The 23,863-nt window shown below is 45.4% G+C and overlaps 1 protein-coding gene, 1 long non-coding RNA gene and 1 pseudogene across 2 annotated transcripts in view; 2 read left to right on the top strand and 1 right to left on the bottom strand.

Annotated features, from left to right (window-relative positions):
• On the bottom strand, positions 1-1,860 carry LOC130202222 (uncharacterized). The gene is made up of 3 exons (XR_008833314.1): positions 1,207-1,860; positions 512-643; positions 1-44 (listed from the first exon to the last, which is right to left on the bottom strand). It is a non-coding gene; the product is annotated as an uncharacterized LOC130202222 (long non-coding RNA).
• Positions 1,861-2,951: 1,091 nt separating this feature from the next.
• On the top strand, positions 2,952-7,143 carry LOC130202166 (cytochrome P450 2K1-like; annotated as a pseudogene).
• Positions 7,144-20,087: 12,944 nt separating this feature from the next.
• The window catches only part of LOC130202165 (cytochrome P450 2K1-like), a 9,732-nt gene continuing 5,956 nt past the window's right edge, over positions 20,088-23,863 (top strand). Inside the window, exons 1-7 of the mRNA XM_056427518.1 lie at positions 20,088-20,324; positions 20,917-21,079; positions 21,177-21,326; positions 21,420-21,580; positions 21,669-21,848; positions 22,626-22,767; positions 23,008-23,192. Coding sequence (XP_056283493.1) covers positions 20,118-20,324; positions 20,917-21,079; positions 21,177-21,326; positions 21,420-21,580; positions 21,669-21,848; positions 22,626-22,767; positions 23,008-23,192 — 1,188 coding nt within the window. The 5' untranslated portion in view covers positions 20,088-20,117. The remainder of the gene's footprint in view (positions 20,325-20,916; positions 21,080-21,176; positions 21,327-21,419; positions 21,581-21,668; positions 21,849-22,625; positions 22,768-23,007; positions 23,193-23,863) is intronic.

The following is a 23,863-nucleotide window of genomic DNA, read 5'->3' as shown; positions in this document are numbered from 1 at the left end:
GGAAATATCTGTACTGGGTCTGTCTGGACCTCACGATGACACACCTGAAACAGAAGAATTGTACAGATAATTAAAATAAAAGAATTGTGCTATCTGATTTGGGTTTTCGGGAATCAAGGTTGCTAATTCATATAGAACTGATTCAAATTGTAAAAACAATTGCAGTGACCTACGATAAACCTAAGGCAATATGTGTAGGCAGAGCTCACCGGAAACTCACTGGCACCTTCTAGTACCTCCAGAGTCCAGACTCCAGTACCTTCTACCTAGTGTCAAGTAAGCCTGCTCCCTTAGCAGCCTAGATACTATACTTTAGTGTGTATATAGTAACATGAACAATTTCAAATATATTGTATTCTTAAAATTAAAGAGGTCTCTGTTCTGCATTTATTACATAGGTACTGGTCTGATTTCTATAAACTGCAGGATCTTTCAGGTCTAATAATAAAGTGACTAAGTTTTAATATGTTTTCCACAACAGAAAAAGCAGCTTTATGAAAATGTCACTTACATTGGCAGGATATACAGGATCTGGCTGTCCCAGCTGAACTGGTTCTTCAGAGTCACAATCACCTGATGATGGAGGGCTTTGTGCTGGTGCTACTGAACTTGCTGCTGAGGCTTTTGACAGTTCATGAAGAAACTGAAAATAAATGACAATTAATAATGTATATTGTGAATGTCTAAAAGTGGGAGGATCGTAGGTAATATAAATGGTTCTACCCATACTTTAATAGTTATGGAGACTGTAAACCAGAAAATGACCAATTACAAACAAACATATATATGTCATAATTTGGTTTATTTTACCTACAAATAAGCCTAATGGGTGTAGCACGTTGTTGATTTGGGCTACAGGTACCCTTTAAAACCATGATAACATTGATGCTAGTCCTAATTTTTCTAGGATTATTTATCATTATAATAATTATTATTATTTTATGTTAAGTATACCTTATGGTAGGATGGCTTATTTCCACATATGATGTTATAGCCTATATGTATATAATCTATATATAATAATTTAATTAACAAATAAAATTAATTATGTTTATTATTAATAGGCCAAGCACATTGACATTCCTCTATAAAGATCTAATTATACCACAGATACGTGGTCAGTTATAATATAAATTAGTCATCCAAATTAAAGTAAATTTACATTACATATCACAGGTCCCATAATAATATTTATGCCAGACTTACCTTTTGTTTATCTCTGTTCGCAACACGAACATTGCGGCCTTTATCTGATGCTGCTGCTTTTCGATGAACAAATACTGTTGGTACAGCATCGGGCTTCAACCTGGTCCGGCCCTGATATCCCAACAATTCGGCCTGCATGTTTCTCTCATAGCAATCTGGATCGAAGTGATCTTCACATACCACGGAGTTTTTGCTGAATGTAAATGTTTTAAAAGTATGCCCGGTTCCTAAATTGTGCAGCCACTTCTTCGCGAGCACCTTCTTTTCCTCTGTAGTAGGTTTGGGCACGCAAAAGAACTTTTTAGTCTTGTGACTCCGTTTATTATTGAGACAACCGAACGCCTTGCACTGCGCCATCTTGGCGTGAACTCCAGACGTGAACTGGTTTGAGGCCACCGATCTATCCCAAGAAGCAACGCGTGTAGAAGTGGCTCCGGATTGGCTGAATTCCTTTCAACGTTCCTACGTCATAGTTAGCTTTGAGCTGGAGTAAATAACTAGCAAAATGGCTGCGCCCACGGATTCGGAATTTTGACAAATAAATGTAAATCCTCGGGCTATGCGTGACTTGTTGACAATAGCAGCGGGGTAAATATGATTTATTTGATGCGCCGAATGGATGTAGCACGTTGCTGTTTTGCACTACAGGTACCCTTTAAGTATTACCGGATTCATGGGAATATTGTTCTTTTAACTTTAATACCAATAACTAGTTTGGCTGCTTTGCACATCCAGATTCTTGGTAGAAAATCTAAATTAATTTCATGAATTATGATGTTTTATTAAGTAGTATTGTGGCAGCTGTCTCCAATCTGGTCTCGGCTGCTGGCTGATTGTCAATCAGTCAGCAGCCGATGCTGCTGATATAAAAGGGCAGCAGAGCTGGAGGTTGAGAGAAGAGTGAGCAGACCGTCGTGCGGTCTGCTGTGCGTGTAAAATAAACCATGTTATCCAACGGAACCTCGCTGTTGTCTGGTAATCCTTGGAGCATTTGGGGGAAGCCCACGGGTAGCGGCGCGAGACCTGCTACAAGTATATAATCTAATCATATAGTATATAAAGTCAAATAAGGGAAGTCCGGGGCAGGGGTGCTGTACGTTCAAAGTCGAGATAATGCTATTCAAACAGAACCAACAGCCATACATCAAAAGAACTATGCATTTTAATTTGACGGTCTTTATTTACCAGGACGAATAATCTAAATATTCTAATCCAGCTATGTGGCAGTACCTCCATGGCCCACTAGATGGTACTCTGAAGCCCGCCGGTGAGGCTCTATGTCACTATGGTATATTGGACGTGTTTGTCCAGTCTCACATCCAGAGCCGCCAATCGGATCGTTAACAATGTGCAACTTTAAAACCCACCAGTTAATGTTCTGCAGCAGCAAAACCAGAAAGATTCATTTTACAATTTAATAAGGATTCTTGACTGTTTTTTGTTGTTGAAACCCTCGCCGTGTCCATCCACAGCAATCTGTTCCAATATTCAACAGAACCAACAGACCGGATCGTGTCCAGTGAAACTTTAACGGTTCAACCTTTGAACAGACTTGGGGAAACTCAAAGATACGACTTTCAAGATAACACCCAACATTAAACTCAAACAACAAACACAGCACTTTTTTATGAGAGTTACTGATAACGACAGTGGTTGAGTAATTGTTTGGTTCCGGGTGGGAGGGGCGACTTTCCATAATAGCTCCACCCCTAGGCAGGACTGTTTCAGGAATCTCACAGAGCCAAAGGCAGCAGGACGGGAACCTGATTCTGTCTGAACTCTGGCGAGGACGCATTTTCTTGTAAAGTCATGGAGATGTTAGATCTGGTTCTCCAGACCTCCAGCTCTGTCTCCCTGTGGGGGGCTCTGGTGGTCCTGTTCATCGTCTACCTCGTCTCATCCTCCAGCTTCAGCTCCCAGAAGGACAGGAAGGGACCTCCGGGACCAAGACCACTTCCCCTCCTGGGGAACCTGCTGCAGCTGGACCTCAAGAGACCGTACAACACACTACTGAAGGTGAGCAAATGAACTACAAAGTACTTTTCAAAAAGACGTAGACCTTTTGTGACGACAATGATTGGATTGGATTGGAAAACTTTATTAATGCCCGGTGGGGAAACTCATTTGCTACCATTATATACAGACAAAAAATGGACACAATAGACAAGAAACACAGGACAAGGAACAAACAAACCCAGAAGATAACAAACAAAATGTGACATGCCACTGGAACGAAAGACCATCTGAGCGACCGAGTGGAACATCGAGTTCCACTAAGTCACTCACTGAATGAACTTCGGAGCTCATTAACAATACGGATTGATGGATAAATGAATAATGTCAATTATTACACTTTCCGAGCAACGTCAATGAGGAACGTGATCATTCCTTTGAGAAATATGCTGAATTAAACAGGGTCTCCCACATGTTCTTCCAGGGACATTTCCTGTATTTATCTAATGGCAAAGATAACGTTACAGTCATGTCTCTGTCTCATTGTCGACCTTCTCCTTCGATTGTTTTATTCTTCTATTTTTTTAAATGCCTCTGTTCTTAGCTTTCCAAGACATATGGATCGGTGTTCACCATCTATATGGGACCCCAAAAAGTGGTGGTCCTGGCTGGATACAAGACGGTGAAGGAGGCGCTGGTCACCAACGCGGATCAGTTTGGTGAAAGGGAGTCCGTGCGAATACTCCTCGACACCAACCGGGGCCACGGTAAAGTCACATGACCAGCTCCGTCTGACCTCCCCTGCAGACGTTTTATTGTTTATTGTAACTGAGAAGAGAAAAAAAACGTGTTTCAGGGATTTTTACGGCGAACGGCGACTCGTGGAAAGAGATGCGGCGCTTCGCCTTCACCAACCTGAGAGACTTCGGGATGGGCAAGAAGGCGTGCGAGGACAAAATCACAGAGGAATGTGAGCAGCTTATTGAGGTGTTTAGGACATTCAAAGGTAAATCTCTTGGGGTGGAAAGGATCAGCTACTTTGAACAAAATAAAACCCTTGACTTGTTGTCCCTTGTTGCAGGAGAAGCTTTCGATACGACGAACCCAATGAACTACGCGGTCTCTAATATTATCTGCTCCATGGTTTATGGCAGCAGATTTGAGTACGACGACCCGCAGTTTAAATCTTTGGTCGATAGAATGACCAGAAACACTAAACTCATGGGCTCTCCGTCCATACAGGTACGCCAGTCACTATTCCATTGGCCATTTCATATCAAATCATTTCTTGTTTTTTTGACAGCTTTACAACATGTTCCCATGGATCTGCAAATGGACTTTCAACAGAAGAGAAATCCACAAGAGCTTCACCTTCAATAGGAAACAGAACTCTGAGCTTTTCGGACAATTGAAAGAGACTCTGAACCCACAGAAGTGCCGAGGATTTGTGGACGCCTTTCTGGTCCGAAAGCAAAACATGGAGGTTCGCTAACATAGTATATATATATATATATATATATATATGATGTATATTTATTATATCTATGAATAGACATCATATCAAATGATCCAACATCTTTAGAGTCAACCTTCCCCATACGATTTCACTTAATCTCTAAAATAAGGCGTTTAAATTGGATGTCTTATTCTGCAGGAATCTGGGAACACCAACAGCCACTTCCATGATGAAAACCTCATGATAACGGTCATGAACCTGTTTGCCGCCGGCACCGACACCACGTCCACGACGCTCAGATGGGGTCTTCTGTTGATGGCCAAGTATCCAAAGATACAGAGTGAGGGAGTTAGACATGTTGCACGGCCACAAAGTCTGAAAGTCGACACACAAATCAAATAGTTTACAGGACATTTCAACCTTTGTTTTATTCTCATGAATACTTGACTTCTTTCTGTACAAGGTTTGTATAAAGAGAGGAAGCTAGTACATGAGATATGAGTTTACAGATGATTACAGTCCCTCATCGCGGTGGAGGTTGGTTTTATGGCGTTTTTGCCGGTTACACTCGTCTTCACAGTTAATAATGTTTGTGCGATTTCTAAAATTCCCAAAGTCATGAGGCTTTATTGTCTGGGTATTATCTGGACAACATTTAAAAACACAAAGATCTTTCAGGGTTCTGGGGCAGTATCTGTATCCACCATTGGACTGGGGTGGTACCCGGCACTGGGAAAGCAGGGAGTGTATATATGTGTGGGGTTGGCAGAGAGAGTTGGAGAAGGTAATACAGTCATGCTGTCCCCCTTTCCTGCCCTTTCCTGCCCCAGACCAGGTCCAGGAGGAGCTGAGCAGGACGATAGGAAGTCGCCAGGTGCAGGTCGAGGACCGGAAGAACTTGCCCTTCGCAGACGCCGTCATCCACGAGGCAGAGGCTGGCCAGCATCCTCCCCATGGTAGCGCACAGGACCAGCCAGGACGTCACCTTCCAGGGTCACTTCATCGAGAAGGTCAGACTGGAGCTCACGGCACATTAAAGAGCGACTGCACATTCAAACATGTTTTTTAAGCTAAATTATGGAGCTGCACTTTGATGGAACACATCAAATATATGTAAAAATCTGCATTCCGTCCTAAACTTCAGCCCTAAACTTGGAGAGACAATTTAGTCGACCTTTTAGGAACTTTAGGATTAATCAAATTAAACATTTATCAGTTACCACTGTGTCGCATTACGACCACAGCGAAGCTTTAAGCGAATAATGAACCTTGTAGATCCTGAGACGACCAGAACCTGACAATTTATTTCTGGGCTTCTTTTTATTTTTTATTAATGATAATGTTTTCTTCTTATTCTCCTTTAATTTTCAGCTTTTATTTTATTCCTTCCTTTTATTTTAAAGAGATCCTGTTTGCTCCTGCATACCGATTTTACAAAAAATATGCTAGAAACAGAACGTGACAATTAATTTATTTTTTGATGAATATGAATAAATGATTCATTCTGGTCTCCAGGGGACCAAAGTGGTTCCTCTCTTGTCATCCGTCCTGCATGATGAGAGTGAGTGGGAGGAGCCTCACAGCTTTCATCCCGCTCACTTCCTGGACAAAGACGGGAAGTTCATCAAGCGAGACGCCTTCATGCCTTTTTCTGCAGGTTTGTGAGCCGACTTATTGTTAATTATTAGTTCACTTGCAGAGGTCAGTTCTCTCTCTCTCTCTTTCTCTCACAGGGCGGAGGGTTTGTGTCGGCGAGAGTCTGGCCAGGATGGAGCTCTTCATCTTCTTCGTCAGCCTCCTGCAACACTTTCGTTTCACTCCTCCGTCCGGAGTCTCGGAGGACGAACTGGATCTGACTCCCGGCGTGGGCTTCACCCTCAGCCCGGCGGCCCACATGCTGTGCGCTGTCTCCTGTGTTTGAGGCTATGCAGCTTTTGTTGTATAGTGCAGATTGTAATTTGAGCAGCGTTAAAGGGCCGGTACAGAATGTCGGTACAGCCCTGTCGGATTGGTCCAATGAACACCCAGAAGTTTAAAATGTTCATGTGTTTAATACCAATTGCTATTTAAAATTGCAAATTTCATGATTATTTGTAGAGGACAGTGTTATACAAAAAAATGTTGGATTGTTGGATGGAAGCTGAACAAATATGGTTGAAGTTGTGGTGCAGATGGAAATGAGCGTATTTCAGATGTAGCGCTAACAACACGCTTTGCTTTTCTAACATCCAGAAATCAGGTTGCCTGTAAAACATTCTGGTCTCGATAAGCAAGACACAACAATCTTTGTTTATCCGACTTATTCCTCATCTATGGAGGACTTAAAATGACTTAAGTATAAATAAATAAATAAATGAATGCATGAATAAATACAAGAATAAATAAATAAATGCTTAAATAAATGTATAAATGAATAAATAAATGTATAAATAAATAAATAAATGCTTAAATAAATGTATAAATAAATACAGGAATGAATAAATATGTTATAAATCAACAGGACATCTTTAAATAAATATATTTCTGCATTTCTGTATTTCTTCATTTATTTATTTCTCTATTTATGTGTCCACACGTATTTCTTCATTTATTTATGTGTGACATTTACGTGTCCGTATATTCAAATGAGCTGGGCGGTCCGAACCTCTGTCTAAAGCATGATTGGTCACAGGAGTGTGATGCACCTGGTGTGTTGTGCTCTACTATTTCTGCCTGGCACATGACGCTGAAGTTGACTCGCTCAGCTCACCGTTAACAGAACTTAGCCTAGACAGCTTTTTGACTTCAGCCGTTTATCAATTCCAAGAACACTGAGTACAGACTTGTGTTCTTTTGGAGTCTGGTCTTTGGAATCTGGTCTTGGAATCCAGACTCGAGGACGCAGGACGGTCTTTCTGGTCTTGTGACGTCACCACATCAACTGTTCTTGCGCATGAATTTACTCGAATTATTCACTGTAAAATACTTTACAGTGGAGTAGAATGTGTTGCGGTGTTCACTGTTGTTTGGCGTAGGCTACGAATAAACGGTAATAACTATACAACGTCTCGTAGCTTCCTGACCCAGGGTCGCTACAATATGAAGTTATGAATCTTAACCTCAGTCAAATTGACGTAACGTTATCTTTTAGGAAATAATAAACTCGTTGTGCTCTTTAGATCCTCCAAAACCTAATTATATCTCATGTTTAGCCGCTACAGGAGACGTCGGAGCCAGCGGAGCATTTCAAAAAGTCCTGCCGAGATCAGGCTTCTCTCGGCGGCCACACAGCGCTGACGCCCGGCGCCTGAGCTCAAAGGTCCCGAGCAGGACCTCAAATCTCCGTCGCATATCCTTATTAGGCTGAATCTCGATAAACCGACCACAGATTTGATGCTTAAACTACTAACTTCTCGGCTGAAAACATCCTTAAATTACATTCCGTGACTCAACAACAGTAGTATTTAGAATGTACAGACAAGAATGCATAATAAACGCTGTTCGTCTACAGATCCAAGTGCTAGGGATCGATTGCTTCTGTCTTGCTCCTGACTTGACCAATCCTGTTCAACAATGAGGTTCGGACCGCCCAGCTCATTTGAATATACGGACACGTAAATGTCACACATAAATAAATGAAGAAATACGTGTGGACACATAAATAGAGATATAAATAAATGAAGAAATACAGAAATGTAGAAATACATTTATTTAATGATGTCCTGTTGAGTTATAACTTATATTTATTAATTTCTGTATTTATTTCTGTATTTATACATTTATTCTTGTATTTATTTATTTATTTCTACATTTATTTAAGCATTTATTTATTTATTCTTGTATTTATTCATGCATTCATTTATTTATTTATTTATACTTAAGTCATTTTGAGTCCATCATGTATGTTGTTGAGGACAAATACAACTCAAGAGATGTAACTCCGGACCAATGGTTAGAAACCGTAGACCCCTATGGGTTCTGGGGTCTTTATTGCTATAAAAAAACAAGCAAATACATATAATATATTAATGTTGCACATCAAAATAAACAACCGAGCCTGGGCTACAAGAATCATTCAGCCATTAAAAAGAAACTCAAACACAAAACTCACAGAATGATAAATATATTATTATCATAATTCGGCCCACTCAGCATGTTTCTGGAAGCAGCGACCCTTAGCTGGGTGCTATCAGAAAAAACCTGGTACCAAAATGCATGACCATTCCGCACACTGATTCCACACATGTCTTCCAAATCCCTCGACACCAAAGCATCAGGGAGATATGAGCCAAAGAACACAGCAACATGAATCATTTATCCTTTTACAATCAGCATATTCTTTTTACCTTTGTTGATTACATGAATCACAAAGCATTTTTTTCTGGTAAATCCAAACTGATGGATGTTGTACCTATACCCTGTGCCTCATTCAACTCCTCCTGGACATGCAGAGATAACATGTGACCAGGTGTAGGGAAGTTAATTTCAGCCTATTACATTTTCCGTTTCACAAATCGCAACGCCTTTCTGGATTCTATTGACTCCCAGTGATGTCAATCTAGTGTTGGTTGGTAGACCTCAATTCTACTGGCTCTGACGTTTCCAAAGAGGTGTCGTTTTCTGAAATCGACCCATCCCCCGCTGAGTTGAGCCACGCATACATTTTTTTAATGGGAAAATATAGTTTTCTGAACAATCTTTTTTTGTTTTTACAAAAAAGTTGGAAAATGCTGTATTTGTATATATTGAACACAATGAGCAACATACAAGTGAAATATATGGTTTGGCACATGAAAAAATTCTAATCCAAAATGTCCACTTTGGAGACCTCGTCTAAATTCTCTTGACTAAAACCTCTCACTTTGTTCTGCTTCACTTTTTCAAAGTCAAACTTTGCAGAGAGAATGTTCACACATTTGTATTTGGCTTGTGCGAGTTTTAAACCTTTCAAATGCCTCATTTCAAAAAGATAGTCATCCTGGAAGTGCTTTTTTTCAATTCAGACCTGACATTTTAATATTTTTGCTGTCTGCCATCTTCATTTACTCTTAAACAGTAACATATAGACTGATATTTACACATCTGAACAAAATATTCTTTCTTTTAATTGTAAAAATGTAAAAATGATTAAAATAGCCCTAGTGGTTGCACAGATACAGCCTTTTTAGTTTAGTTATGCAATTTTCGGAGCAGAGGCCTAACAATAGCTTGGTGCTATAAACCAGCACAAAAATAAAAAAAATGACCAAAGAAGCTGCCATGTTCTGAACTTACACATTACAAATGAAATAAAAGTCATGTTTTCCTTACACATAGTCTCTCTGGTCTCACTTGCGCGACAATGAAGAGGAGGATCCCTCTCCAGGATGGACAGGTGCAACAGATGTCATGTGGACAGAAGGAACCATTACAGAGTTACAACACATTCAATGAGTATGACAGAGTGTATGAATAGTTGGTAGTAGGCATGGACCACGATCCAGACCTCCATGATCCATCAGGCAGATGGAGGTAGAGAGGAGGAGTGGGCGGAGTCTCAACAGGGCAATGGTATCAGACCCAGCCAGGTCCAATGGACCCCATGAGACGTGAAGTCAAAAGGACTCCGGGGAGGAAACAGAGTTAATAATGTGTGATGGAGAGATGGAAATGCATCCATAAGTAGATAGAGAAGAGGAGATAGGTGCTCAGTGCATCCTAAACATCCCCCAGCAGCCTATAAGCCTATAGCAACATCTCTAGGGGCTGGACCAGGTGAACCTGATTCAGCCCTAACTATAAGCTCTGTCAAAGAGGAAGGTCTTAAGTCTACATGAGGTGACTGTGTCTGCCTCCTGGACTGAAGGTGAAGCTTGTTCCATAAAAAAGGAGCTTGATACCTGAAGGCTCTGGCTCCCATTCTACTTTTTAAGACTCTAGGAACTACAAGTCGCCCCACATTTAGTGAGCGCAGCTCACTAGTGGGGCAATATGGTACTACAAGCTCCTTAAGATATGATGGAGCATCACCAATCAAGGCTTTGTAGGTGAGGAGAATCATTTTTAATGTGAGTCTTGATTTTACTGGGAGCCAGTGCAGAGCAGCTAGTGCAGGAGTGATGTGATCTCTTTTCTTAGTTTGAGTGAGAACATGAGCTGAAGCAATCTGGATCAACTGGAGGGACCTCAGAGACTTATAGAGCAGCCTGCTAATAAGGAGTTGACTGAAGAGACTTATTAGAGCAGCCTGATAATAAGGATTTGACCTAAGAGACTTATAGAGCAGCCTGCTAATAAGGAGTTGACTGAAGAGACTTATAGAGCAGCCTGATAATAAGGAGTTGACCTAAGAGACTTATAGAGCAGCCTGATAATAAGGAGTTGACCTAAGAGACTTATTAGAGCAGCCTGATAATAAGGAGTAGACCTAAGAGACTTATAGAGCAGCCTGATAATAAGGAGTTGACCTAAGAGACTTATAGAGCAGCCTGATAATAAGGAGTTGACCTAAGAGACTTATTAGAGCAGCCTGATAATAAGGAGTTGACCTAAGAGACTTATAGAGCAGCCTGATAATAAGGAGTTGACCTAAGAGACTTATAGAGCAGCCTGATAATAAGGAGTTGCAGTAATCTAGTCTATAAGTGAGTCTCTCTCTCTCCTTCTGATCCTGAGTCATAAATAAGACTTTTGAGATAACTCGAGCTACAGCTGCAGATCAGACGGTTAACCGCACGCCGCCGCTATGCTGATGACACGCAACTATTTCTTTGTGATATAATGACAGTTTTCCTCATAAGCATTTAAAAAGAAGAAAAAAGAATGTGTGTTTTGCATTAAATGTAAAACACCCAAATGAAACCAGATGCGGTCTTTCCAAATCCTAGCCACCAAGAAAAGGCATTAATACCTTTTAACTTTTAAACGAGTTGTACAAAAAACATCTGTGATCGCCTGGACAGCAGAGTTCATTTCCAATTTTCATAAAAGCTTTCCAAAGAATGACGCATTAGACCTCATGTAGGAACAAGGTTAACTAACTGATATACAACATTTTATAACGCAAATCTTTACCACGGGATGTTAAATCTACGAGCTGAGCTATCACTTTTTATCCAGTAAAGTTTATTATATTTTCAGCATATACAATATCTCATTAAAGGAAGATCTGAGATTGCTTTATGAAGAAGGTCAGAGTGGATCCTGTCATAACTGTAGCTCTTACTTTTTTATTTTCTTTTTTATTCCTGCTTACTTACTTACTTAGTTGCTTCTTTATTTACTTACTTACTTGCTTATTTACTTGCTTACTTATTTACTTACTTACTTGCTTATTTACTTGCTTACTTATTTACTTACTTAATCGCTTACATATTTACTTACTTACTTGCTTATTTACTTAGCCAGTGCATTTAGGCTAGAGATGTACTGCACCGTACAATTTTAGGGTACTTGTACTTTACTTAAGTATTACCGGATTCATGGGAATATTGTTCTTTTAACTTTACTACCAATAACTAGTTTGGCTGCTTTGCACATCCAGATTCTTGGTAGAAAATCTAAAGCAATTTATGAATTATGATGTTTTATTAAGTCGTATTGTGGCAGCTGTCTCCAATCTGGCCTCGGCTGCTGGCTGATTATCAATCAGTCAGCTGCTCTGACTGATTGACAATTAGTCAGCAGCCGATGCTGCTGATATAAAAGGGCAGCAGAGCTGGAGGTTGAGAGAAGAGTGAGCAGACCGTCGTTCGGTCTGCTGTGCGTGTAAAATAAACCATGTTATCCAACGGAACCTCGCTGTTGTCTGGTAATCCTTGGAGCATTTGGGGGAAGCCCACGGGTAGCGGCGCGAGACCTGCTACAAGTATATAATCTAATCATATAGTATATAAAGTAGTGATGGTGAGATGAAGCCTCATGAGGCATCGAACCACTTCAGCCAATTGGTTCGAGAAAGGGTTCATTTGTCGAAGCTTCATGTGCTCACGAAACCACCTACTGGCCAAGTGTATAATCACAGGCAGCTGTATCTGAACCACATAATGTGATGCATTGAATTTTTGTGTCTGTTATGGCTGTTGGGAATGACTATGAATTACAAAAATGTATGACCAAATCATTTCTGTACATAAATTATCACATATGTGCATAATAACATATTTTTTGAATGTATTCGGTGTGTGTAAATGTTCCCAAAATGGTAGTATCATATGATACGGCAGGTTGTGTAATAATGTTATTATGTCCCTTTAGGAAAATGGCATGGGCTTAAGCAGGCAGAGGACAGTGAACGTGTGTGTGTGTGTGTGTGTGTGTGTGTAACTAGTTCACTAAGGAAAACCACGCCAGCAGTGATACATGTTTACAGTTAGTTTATTGTGAAATAAATGAATGGAGGGTTGATTATGTCTGGAACGAGAAGGGTCATGAAGAGCGGGTTGGAGGGGTGCTCTTGGAGACTGCTGACGTCTGGTGGTTAGAGGGAACGGCGGGGGTGGAGACTCGTGGGTGGGGGTTGTCTCTTCTGAAGCTCTGGCTGTGCAGAGTCCCCAAAAGATGGCTTAATGAAAAGCGTGCATGCCCGTTACAAGTGTTAGGTAGGAGCGGGTATCGGAGAGGACAGTGAGGGAGGACCATGGCCAAGTGTCTAAAGCTGTGGTTGCTTAGAGGTTTGGCTGGCGACGAGCGTTTGAGTAGGCGTGGTTAGGGTCATGACGCCATGAGTCTAGTCGAAAGGCGAAGGTGAGTTGAGGCAGACAAAGTTGTTGCTCTTGCAGAGTTTAGGGTTATGGATGCTGTGTCGGCGGGACGGAGATGTCGGGCGTGGTCGAAGTTCGAGGTGGTAAACTGGAGGATGCGGGAGGCCGGAAGCCAGGGAGACTATCGAATGTAATACTTGGCTGTGCAGAGAAAGCACTAGCCTGAGCTGCGAGTGTGGCTGTGTAGGGAACTGAAGTGGGAGGCAGACTGTTGCGTGTGCAGTTGGTTCGTCTTTATGGGGCCTGCTGCTGCGTGGCTATGTGTTAGTGGGTTGAGGCTGATGCAGAGCCCCAACAGAGTGGATATCTCTTTCTACGACGCGACAAGGTTACTATGCGTTAGATGCGTATGATGAAACATTCCTGTTATTGGGACAGTCAGAAAATGATGACGATAAGACTACTGATAGCGCAGGGTCGGATGGTAGAATAATGGTAGTGGGGTGAGGAAAGGTAGGGGCCTTTGTAGTAGCGATTCGACGGCTTGTGAAGGTGGTGGTGGATGGCAGGATCGCGGTACGGGTGTGAGCAGGATCCTTGAAGACCTGTGTGGCGAACAGGCGACAGGTTCAAGCACGGTTAGTAGGGTGCAATTATGAAAGCGATAAGGCTGGAGTGTAGGTAGCGGGTGTATTTGCGATCCATGAAACCTGTGGAGCGAGAAAGTACGAAGACAGAATCGAGCGAGGTTAGTAGTCGGTGTGAGGGTTGAGGAAGGAAGACGTTATCCTCGCCATTCAACTGGGATAGGAAGGGAGGGGGTGCGAGGAAGGAGGAAGTTACTCGCGATTTGAGTACGACCGGGAGAGGATGACCGGTGGGGTCAGGGTTCGGATGCAACCGCAGTCCGAGGAAAACCTGTGAAACGAACGAAGCAACGAGGACCGGATCAGGAGAGGTTAGTAGTGTACATTAGTTTATGCAGGTGGGATATGGGGTGCGGGTGGTGTGATGGAAGGATAGAGGGTGAAGGGTTGAAAAGGATGTGGGGATTAGGGGGGGTAAAGGGATGAGAGGATGTGAGGATTAGGGTCGAGGGGGAAGGGATGTAGAGATTCGGGTAGGGGTGAATGGATGGTGGTCGAGGCATGATGGTAGAAGAGCCGCGATGGCTGTCTGGTCGGGAGTCGGAGGCTGGTGCGTACGAGTTGGTCTTCCTGCACGAGGAACCGAAAGTTAGTCAGTGGTCAGGTTTTGACCCCTTGGACGGAAGGCTCGGATGTTATGTCGACGCTATTTCTGAATAGATTGCAACGGTGCTGGACCGTTCGTGTATGCCTCGGAATGGCTCCGGCGTGCCGACAGGTGGAACATTGGAGCGAGAGAGGAGGCCCGAGCGGTGGGCGGCCATGTCTGACCGGCTGCAGGAGCAGCAACCACGCAATGCGCCTCACGGTCTCCGCCGAGAAACAACTCTATTTCGGGCGCTCCTCTGGCGTATCCGCCGATGGCTGTGCCGACCTCGGCCCCCGTACCTCCAGAGAGTGAGGGGTGCGAGGAAGGAGGAAGTTATTCGCGATTTTGAGTACGACTGGGAGAGGATGACCAGTGGGATCAGGGTTCGGATGTAACCGCGGTATAAGGAAACGGGGAAGCAACAAGGACAGAAAGAGGGTCGAGGGGGAAGGGATGTAGGGATTAGGGTCGGGGTGAAGGGATGAAGGGCAGAGGGATCGAGACATTAAGAGACGGGGTCGAAAGATGGAGGAGATGGAGGGTAAGGGGTGGTGGTCGAGGCATGAAGGTAGAGGAGCCGCGATGGTTGTCCGGTTGGGAGTCGGAGGCTGGTGCGTTTGAGTTGGTCTTCCTGCACGAGGAACCGAAAGTGAGTCACTGGTCAAGTTTTGAAGCCTTGGATGGAAGGCTCGGACGTTATGTCAAAGCTTTGTCTGAATAGATTGCAACGGTGCTGGACCTTTCGTGTATGCCTCGGAGTGGCTCCGGCGTGCTGAAAGGTGGAACATTTGGAGCGAGAGGGGCCCGAGCAGTGGGCGGCCATGTCTGACCGGCTGTAGGAGCAACAACGCAAAGTGCCTTGCGGTCTCCGACGAGGAACGACTCTATTTCGGGAGCTCCTCTGGCGTCTCCACCGATGGCTGTGCTGACCTCGGCCCCCGTACCTCCAGAGAGTGAGGGGGGAATGCAGCGGGGGGGGGAGGGGGGGGCGAATCGAGGTGGCCGAAGCCTCCCCGGACCTGTCCGCCATGGTCCTCGCGATCAGCGCGAACTTCACTACGACGACCTCCTCCTCTGGTGGCGGCGGCAGCTGCGGCGTCTCAAGCCTGGTTCGGGAGCGGACGGGAGCAGCGGCATCGGCGGGGCGTTCAGGGAGCTGTTCGAGGCCTGTCGTAACGGAGACATATCCAGAGTAAAGCGTCTCGTCAATTCGGTGAACGTAAACGTGAAAGGCATGGAAGTAAGATATAATTTTTTCCTGAGGAGGAAGGTCCGCTGGCAAGTTGCTGCTGCGCTTCCTCCGCTGTTGGACTTGTTTTTATGTTCTGTTTTAATTTTGTTTCGATCTGCTTTTATCTTTTATTCTGTATTATTGTATTGTAAGGTGACCTTGGGTGACTTGAAAGGCGCCTCCAAATGAAATGTGATATTATTATTATTAATGGTTGCGAGGGCTGCGTCGGCATTGGTGGTGACGGGATCAGTGTGGATGTGTTGGCGGTGAAGTTTGGCCAAGAAATTGCTAGGTGAAATGTCTCTGGTACAGAGGCAGCTTGAAATGGGGTGGGATACAACCTGGAGAGGATGGCTGGGATACGACCTGGTGAAGATGGCTGGGATACGACCTGGTGAGAATGGCTGGGATACGACCTGGTGAAGATGGCTGGGATACGACCTGGTGAGAATGGCTGGGATACGACCTGGTGAAGATGGCTGGGATACGACCTGGTGAAGATGGCTGGGATACGACCTGGAGAGGATGGCTGGGATACGACCTGGAGAGGATGGCTGGGATACGACCTGGTGAAGATGGCTGGGTTTCTCCGCCCTGATGCGTCGTGACGTCATCGCAGCTGCGACTGACGCGGCGGAGGGATACCCGGAAGTGCTCCGCTGGAGATCGAGAGTTGGCTTTGCCGGTCCGTAAACACATTGGAAAGTTTTGTTTTTACCTTAGACTGATGATTTTGGGTTCGATGGTTGCGGTCTTCGGTTGGGGGACTGTGCGCTCTCGTAGAGGGATTTGTAGACGCCGTCGGAATGGGGAGATGAGGTGGCGAGAGGCGTGGCGGGCGCAAGTCGGGAGCTCCGGCGGGATGAATTGTGGCGCGGGGATCGTGGATGGCCGAAGCAGCCGATGATGCTGGCGACGAAGCGTGGTAAGAAGGAGGAGACTGCGTGGCTTCAGAACGCAGCTGCTCGTCCGTGTCGGGTTGAGGAGGACCGTTTGTTTCAGGCCAGTAGTTTAGGATTGTGCTAGTCCGATGCGCGACGTGTCTCTACCTGTGGAAGGAAGGGTTGCATGCAGGGTATTATGGTTATCATTACTACATTTTTGGGGGGTATGAGGGAGGGGAGGGGAAGGCGGAAGGAAGCATGTGATGGGGTTAACAGTGAAGTCGTGACGTCCTTGGCGTTGCTGCGGTTGCAACGCCGGAAACCCGAAAGTGCCGTGGTGTTCCGCCGGCGGTCCGTCAGGCGTTGATAGTCTGGTTTTCCTGTCAGGTTTGTTACATGGAATGTTACGCTGGGCGAGTGCGTCTTTCGGCTTACGTACTGTCCGCCCGGGGCGTGGGAAGTAACGCTCGGCGGAGCGTCGGCGTGGAGGTCGATCACGGCCCGCTCGAGCGGCTGGATCTCGACCGGTTGGAAAGCGCCGTATGTGGGCGCTGAGACGAAGCCTCTTCTAGCGAAAGAGAAAAGGGGTCGAGGGGAAGGGATGTGGGGGTGAGGGATGTAGGGATGGGGTCGAGGGGTAAGAGGTAAGGGAGGTAGAGGGGTTAGATGGCAGAAGGTCGGGTGAGGCGGGCGGGTTGCAGTGTCCCGCCAGTGTCGGTAGCTGGTGGGAATGTCGGCGCTGAGACAAAGCCTCTTGAAAAAGAAAGAAAAGAGGGAAGGGTCGAGGTCGAGGTGTAAGTAAAGGTAGAGGGGTTAGCTGGGTGAGAGAGGGAGAAGGTCGGCGGGTTACCGGTGTCCCGGTAGTTGGTGGGAATGTCGCCGCTGAGACGAAGAGGGCGTGAATACAGGGCTCTCAAGTCTCACGCATTGAGCGTGAGACTCATTTATCTTATCTCACGCACTCCCGCCACACATCTAATTCCTCACGCTGAAAAAACCTCTCGGCTATTTAATGCTTGAATGCAGGGGTGCTCAATACGCCGATCGATTGTTCCGCTGCGCATTGGGATTGAGCAAAAAAATAGTCACTAGCACCCCCATCCAGAGCTGCCAATCGGATCGTTAACAATGTGCAACTTTAAAACCCACCAGTTAATGTTCTGCAGCAGCAAAACCAGAAAGATTCATTTTACAATTTAATAAGGATTCTTGACTGTTTTTTGTTGTTGAAACCCTCGCCGTGTCCATCCACAGCAATCTGTTCCAATATTCAACAGAACCAACAGACCGGATCGTGTCCAGTGAAACTTTAACGGTTCAACCTCTGAACAGACTTGGGGAAACTCAAAGATACGACTTTCAAGATAACACCCAACATTAAACACTACATCCTCCATGAACAATGTGCTTCTGGCAGACGAGCTAAATGAGTTCTACTGCCGCTTTGAAAGACAATGGAGCAGTCCTGAGACCATCCCCCACAGCCCCATCAACAAGCCACAGACCATCAGCCCACCCTCCCCCAGCCCATCAGGGGCTCACACCTCTGGAGCACCCTCCATCAACTCAGCGACGACCCTCGTCATCCTGGAGAGAGACGTCAACAGGCTGTTCAAAAAGCAGAACCCCCGCAAAGCAGCGGGCCCGGACTCCGTCTCCCCTCCACCCTGAAGCACTGTGCTGACCAGCTGTCTCCGTGTTCACCGACATCTTCAACACCTCCCTGGAGACATGCCACGTTCCAGCCTGCTTCAAGGCCTCCACCATCATCCCGTCCCAAAAACCCAAGATCACAGGACTCAATGACTACAGGCCCGTCGCCCTGACCTCTGTGGTCATGAAGTCCTTTGAACGCTTGGTCCTGTCACACCTCAAGACCATCACCGACCCACTCCTGGACCCCCTGCAGTTCGCCTACAGAGCCAACAGGTCTGCAGACGACACAGTCAACATGGCCCTTCACTACATCCTCCAGCATCTGGACTCCCGAGGAACCTACGCCAGGATCCTGTTTGTGGACTTCAGCTCTGCTTTCAATACAATCATCCCGTCCCTGCTGCAGGACAAGCTCTCCCAGCTGCACGTGCCCGACTCCACCTGCAGGTGGATCACAGACTTCCTGACCGACAGGAAGCAGCACGTGAGGCTGGGGAAACACGTCTCAGGCTCCCGGACCACCAGGTTCCCCCCAAGGCTGTGTTCTCTCCCCTCTGCTGTTCTCCCTGTACACCAACAGCTGCACCTCCAGTCACCAGTCCGTCAAGCTCCTAAAGTTCGCGGATGACACCACCCTCATTGGACTCATCTCTGGTGGGGACGAGACCGCCTACAGGTGGGAGACTGACCACCTGGTGACCTGGTGCAGCCAGAACAACCTGGAGCTCAACGCTCTAAAGACAGTGGAGATGGTTGTGGATTTCAGGAGGAATGCAGCCCCACCCGCCCTCTCATCCTGTGTGACTCCCGTCGACGCTGTGGAGTCCTACCGCTTCCTGGGCTCCATCATCTCCCAGGACCTCAAGTGGGAGCTGAACATCCGCTCCATCACCAAGAAGGCCCAGCAGAGGATGTTCTTCCTGAGGCAGCTGAGGAAATTCAACCTGCCAGGGAGAATGATGGTACAATTCTACACGGCCATCATTGAGTCCATCATCTGCTCCTCCATCACCGTCTGGCACCCTGCAGCCACAGCCAAAGACAAGCGCAGGCTGCAGAGCATCATCCGCTCGGCCGAGAGGGTTATCGGTTGCAATCTGCCTTCCCTCCAGGTCCTGTTCACTTCCAGGTCACTGAAGCGGGCCGAAAAGATTGTCGCTGACCCCTCCCACCCTGGACACTCCCTGTTCGAGTCCCTCCCCTCGGGGAGGAGGCTGCGGTCCATCATGACCAAGACCACCCGCCACACCAAAAGCTTTTTCCCGACGGCGGTCGGGCTCATCAATGGAACCCGGGACTGACTGTCACCCCCAGGACTACCACCTCTTCTTCCACCTTCCTCTCTCCTCCTTCTTCCCGCTCCTTCCTCTTCCTCCTCCTCACTCCTCCTCCCTCCTCCTTCTTCTTCCCTCCTCCACACACGTCACTTTAACATGCACTTTAACTAAAACACACCACTTGAAGCACACACCCAAACACTTCACATTATTTGTTGTCTTTCTGTCGTGTTGATTGTTGTTTGTTTGTCATGTCCAAATGTTGCACCTTCCACCAAAAAAAATTCCTCGTTTGTTTGTGAAAACATTCCTGGTAATAAAACTGTTTCTGATTCTGATTCTGATTCTGAAACAACAAACACAGCAATTTTTTCTGAGAGTTACTGATAACGACAGTGGTTGAGTAATTGTTTGGTTCCGGGTGGGAGGGGCGACTTTCCATAATAGCTCCACCCCTAGGCAGGACTGTTTCAGGAATCTCACGGAGCCAAAGGCAGCAAGACGGGAACCTGATTCTGTCAGAACTCTGGCGAGGACGCATTTTCTTGTAAAGTCATGGAGATTTTAGATCTGATTCTCCAGACCTCCAGCTCTGTCTCCCTGTGGGGGGCTCTGGTGGTCCTGTTCATCGTCTACCTCGTCTCATCCTCCAGCTTCAGCTCCCAGAAGGACAGGAAGGGACCTCCGGGACCAAGACCACTTCCCCTCCTGGGGAACCTGCTGCAGCTGGACCTCAAGAGGCCTTACGACACCCTAGTGAAGGTGAGGCGGCTCGTTGCTTCTGGCTCTTGGTCCCCTCTCTCGTGTCATTTTATGTCTCATGTGGGTGTCTTAAACTACCGTTCAAAAGTTTGGGGTCACCCAGATAATTTGGTGTTTTCTATGAAAAATCACACTTTTATTTATCAGATGAATTGCAAAATGAACAGAACATATAGACAAGACATTGATGAGGTTATAGATAATGATCTTTATTTGAAATATTAATGTAGTTCTTCTTGTGGCTCAAAGGAAGGCCAGTTTTATAGTTTCTCTCAGCAGCATAACTGTTTTCAGCTGCGCTCACATATAAAGGGTTTTCTACCCCTCCGTTAGTCTTCTAAGGCGATAACACAATGTACCATTAGAACACTGGAGATGGGCCTCTACACACCTCTGTAGAGACTTCATTACACACCAGAGAATAGTCATCGACACATTAACTATGTAGAGAGTTAGGATTCATTTAATGTTATCTTCATGGTAAAAACAGAGCTTTTCTTTGAAAAATATTAACATTTCTAAGTGACCCCAAACTTTTGAACGGTAGTGTATATTATAAAATGTCATGACATTATGCTGCCGCTGTTCTTAGCTTTCCAAGACATATGGATCGGTGTTCACCGTCTACATGGGACCCAAAAAAGTGGTCGTCCTGGCTGGATACAAGACGGTGAAGGAGGCGCTGGTTAATCGTGCTGATGAGTTCGGGGAAAGATTCGCATTTAAAATCATAGATGACTACAACGAAGGACATGGTGGAGAGAACCTTTTCCAAAACACTTTTACAGCCTTTCTGCCCACAATGCACTAATGTGTTAACATATTTGCCTGAAACCCCTTTTTCTCTCACAGGGGTTTTATGGTCCAACGGGGACTCGTGGAAAGAGATGCGTCGCTTTGCTTTGACCAACCTGAGAGACTTTGGGATGGGCAAGAAGGCGAGCGAGGACAAGATCATTGATGAGTGTGAGCAGCTCATCGAAGTGTTTAAGAAATATAAAGGTGAAGGTCTTATTGCAACTAACAGCATGACAAGAGACAAGGTGTCGATCCTCGTGATGTTGATCTCCCCCCCCCCTGTTTCCTTTGTTGCAGGAGAAGCTTTTGATTTGACAAAACCAATGAACTGCGCAGTCTCCAATATAATCTGCTCCATTATTTACGGAAGCAGATTTGAATACAATGACCCAGAGTTCACGTCCCTGGTGGATCGAACCAACAAAAATATTCAACTTGTGGGCTCCCCGTCAATACAGGTATTGAATTTATATAATTATTACAGCTGAGCTAAACTGAAGAAATAGTATGACATACTGTTTATACGTATAATAATGTCGTCAACAGTGGTACAACCTGTTCCCGTGGCTCGGTAAATGGATCCCCAACAGGAAGGAATTGCATACGTCGTTTATGGCCAACAAGAAGCAGAACTTACGGTTGTTCAGTGGTTTGAAGGAGACCCTCAACCCACAGATGTGCCGAGGCTTCGTGGACTCGTTTCTCGCCCGGCAGCAAACTCTGGAGGTTAGAGAAACATACCATCACCTGTCAAAATTGCCAAAATGCCAATTGCTCTTAATATTTAGGTTGTTTGAACAAAAGTAAAGAGTACATTTTTGATTGACACGTTTACATTACATATCATTTGGCTGACGCTTTCATCCAAAGCGACTTACAAAAAGTTTACATGTAGTGGACAGTTTTAGATGTGATGCCTAAAGAAGGTCATCGTAGATAAAAACAGACTGCAAGGTTTTATTGCCTCGTTTATGATGGCTGAAGAAAACAAGTTGTACTCAACATGAACAGTCACTTATTCTCAGGCATCACAAGTTGTACTTAAACATTAACCAACGGGACCATATTATCTTCAGGCTAGAGGACCTCGGAAAGGACGGCTGGATAGTTAGCCAACTCGTCTCGGGAGCTTCCGCCTCCTCCCCTTCCGGAAAAGTAGTTTTCGGGCCGTTGGTGGACTAATTTTGAGCTAATTCGCAAAATCAGTACAATTTAACAATTTAACAAATTCAACAATTTAATGTTTTATCTAGACATTTTTGATAAGTGACCACCGATTAGTCTGAATCATTTTCTGTTGCATGGTGGAATTAGTAAACTACCTAAATAGTCTGCTAGTTAGCACGCTAACTCCGCCATGCGTTGATGCGAGAGCCCTACAGATGGCCATCTTTTCATCTGTTAGCGATATTCATGACCATCTCTCTAATCTGTTTAGCCTGTGGTGGTTAGCAGAATGCTAAGCTTTCTATCAGATTTGTTTGAATAACTTCCTACCTGCAGGAATCTGGGAATACCAACAGTCACTTCCATCAAGAAAACCTGTTGGCGACGGTTCTGAATCTCTTTGCCGCTGGCACTGAGACAACGTCAACCACACTGAGATGGGGACTTCTGTTCATGGCCAAGTATCCAAAAATACAGGGTAAGAAGGTATAAAGTTCCCCACACTTTGCATACAACAACAAACCAACACGAGATGAATATGTCATGGGTGGCGAGGGACAAGAGCAGGTGAAGGGAATGAAACAATCAAGGAGACATGAGTGGCTAAGGGCAGGTGAAGGGAATGAAACAATCAAGGAGTCAGGAAACACAGAGAAGAAACAGTGGAGACACAGAACAGGGCATTACAGAATATTCCTAAAACGTCTTTATCTTCCAGACCGGGTCCAGGAGGAGCTGAGCAGGGTGATCGGAGGGCGCCAGTCAAAGATGGAGGACAGGAAGAACCTGCCTTACACCGACGCCGTCATCCACGAGACGCAGAGATTGGGCAACATCGTCCCCATGTCGCTTCCTCACCAGACGAGCCAAGACGTCACTTTCCAGGGTCACTTCATTGAGAAGGTCAGATTGATTAGTAAAGTATGGAGGCACGGAGGAAACAACTAAAAGATCAATAAATAACATGACATATTGAAATAATAATTAATACATTGTATGTTTGTTGATGTTGAGGACAGGAACAAACCCACGCCGGACGGCACTGACTGAAAGAAACATCGGTAGACTTCTACTTTACATCTATAAGCGTTTTATTCAGAAATCAGGATACAAGTAGACATCATGCATGGACCCCTCCGCCTGGTACCTCTTGTATTCAGACCAGAGAGAGGCGCCTTAGCACAGGGCGCGGCGGTTTAAATAGTCATCAAGACAAGTTCTGATTGGTCCAGCGAAGAGAGGGCGGTGTCTTCTCATTGGTTCTTCGTCTCTCTGCCTCCATCGCTGTCGCTCATTCATTGGTCCTTCTCGGCCCGCCAATGAGAGCATATGTTGTGAAAAAGTGTGGGAGGAGAAAGATGAAATTCACTTGTAGCTTCCTTTGACTGAGCTCGGGAGTTTTCTAAGATAATCTTATCTCTTCCGAAGTGGGATGCGCTGCGTCCAGAAGGTCGTTCATCAAAAGGCCTCTTCACGTGTGTGCGTGTGTGTTGGGTCAGAGAAAGGGCATGTGTGTGTGTGTGTGTTGCTAAGAGAGACGCGTACGTGAACCGAATTCTGTCGCCTCGGGTGAG

This window comes from Pseudoliparis swirei, chromosome 12 (assembly GCF_029220125.1).
Source record: "Pseudoliparis swirei isolate HS2019 ecotype Mariana Trench chromosome 12, NWPU_hadal_v1, whole genome shotgun sequence".
Taxonomy (NCBI): domain Eukaryota; kingdom Metazoa; phylum Chordata; class Actinopteri; order Perciformes; family Liparidae; genus Pseudoliparis; species Pseudoliparis swirei.
The sequence above is the reverse complement of the archived record's forward strand: the minus strand, read 5'-3'. Positions and strand labels throughout refer to the sequence as shown.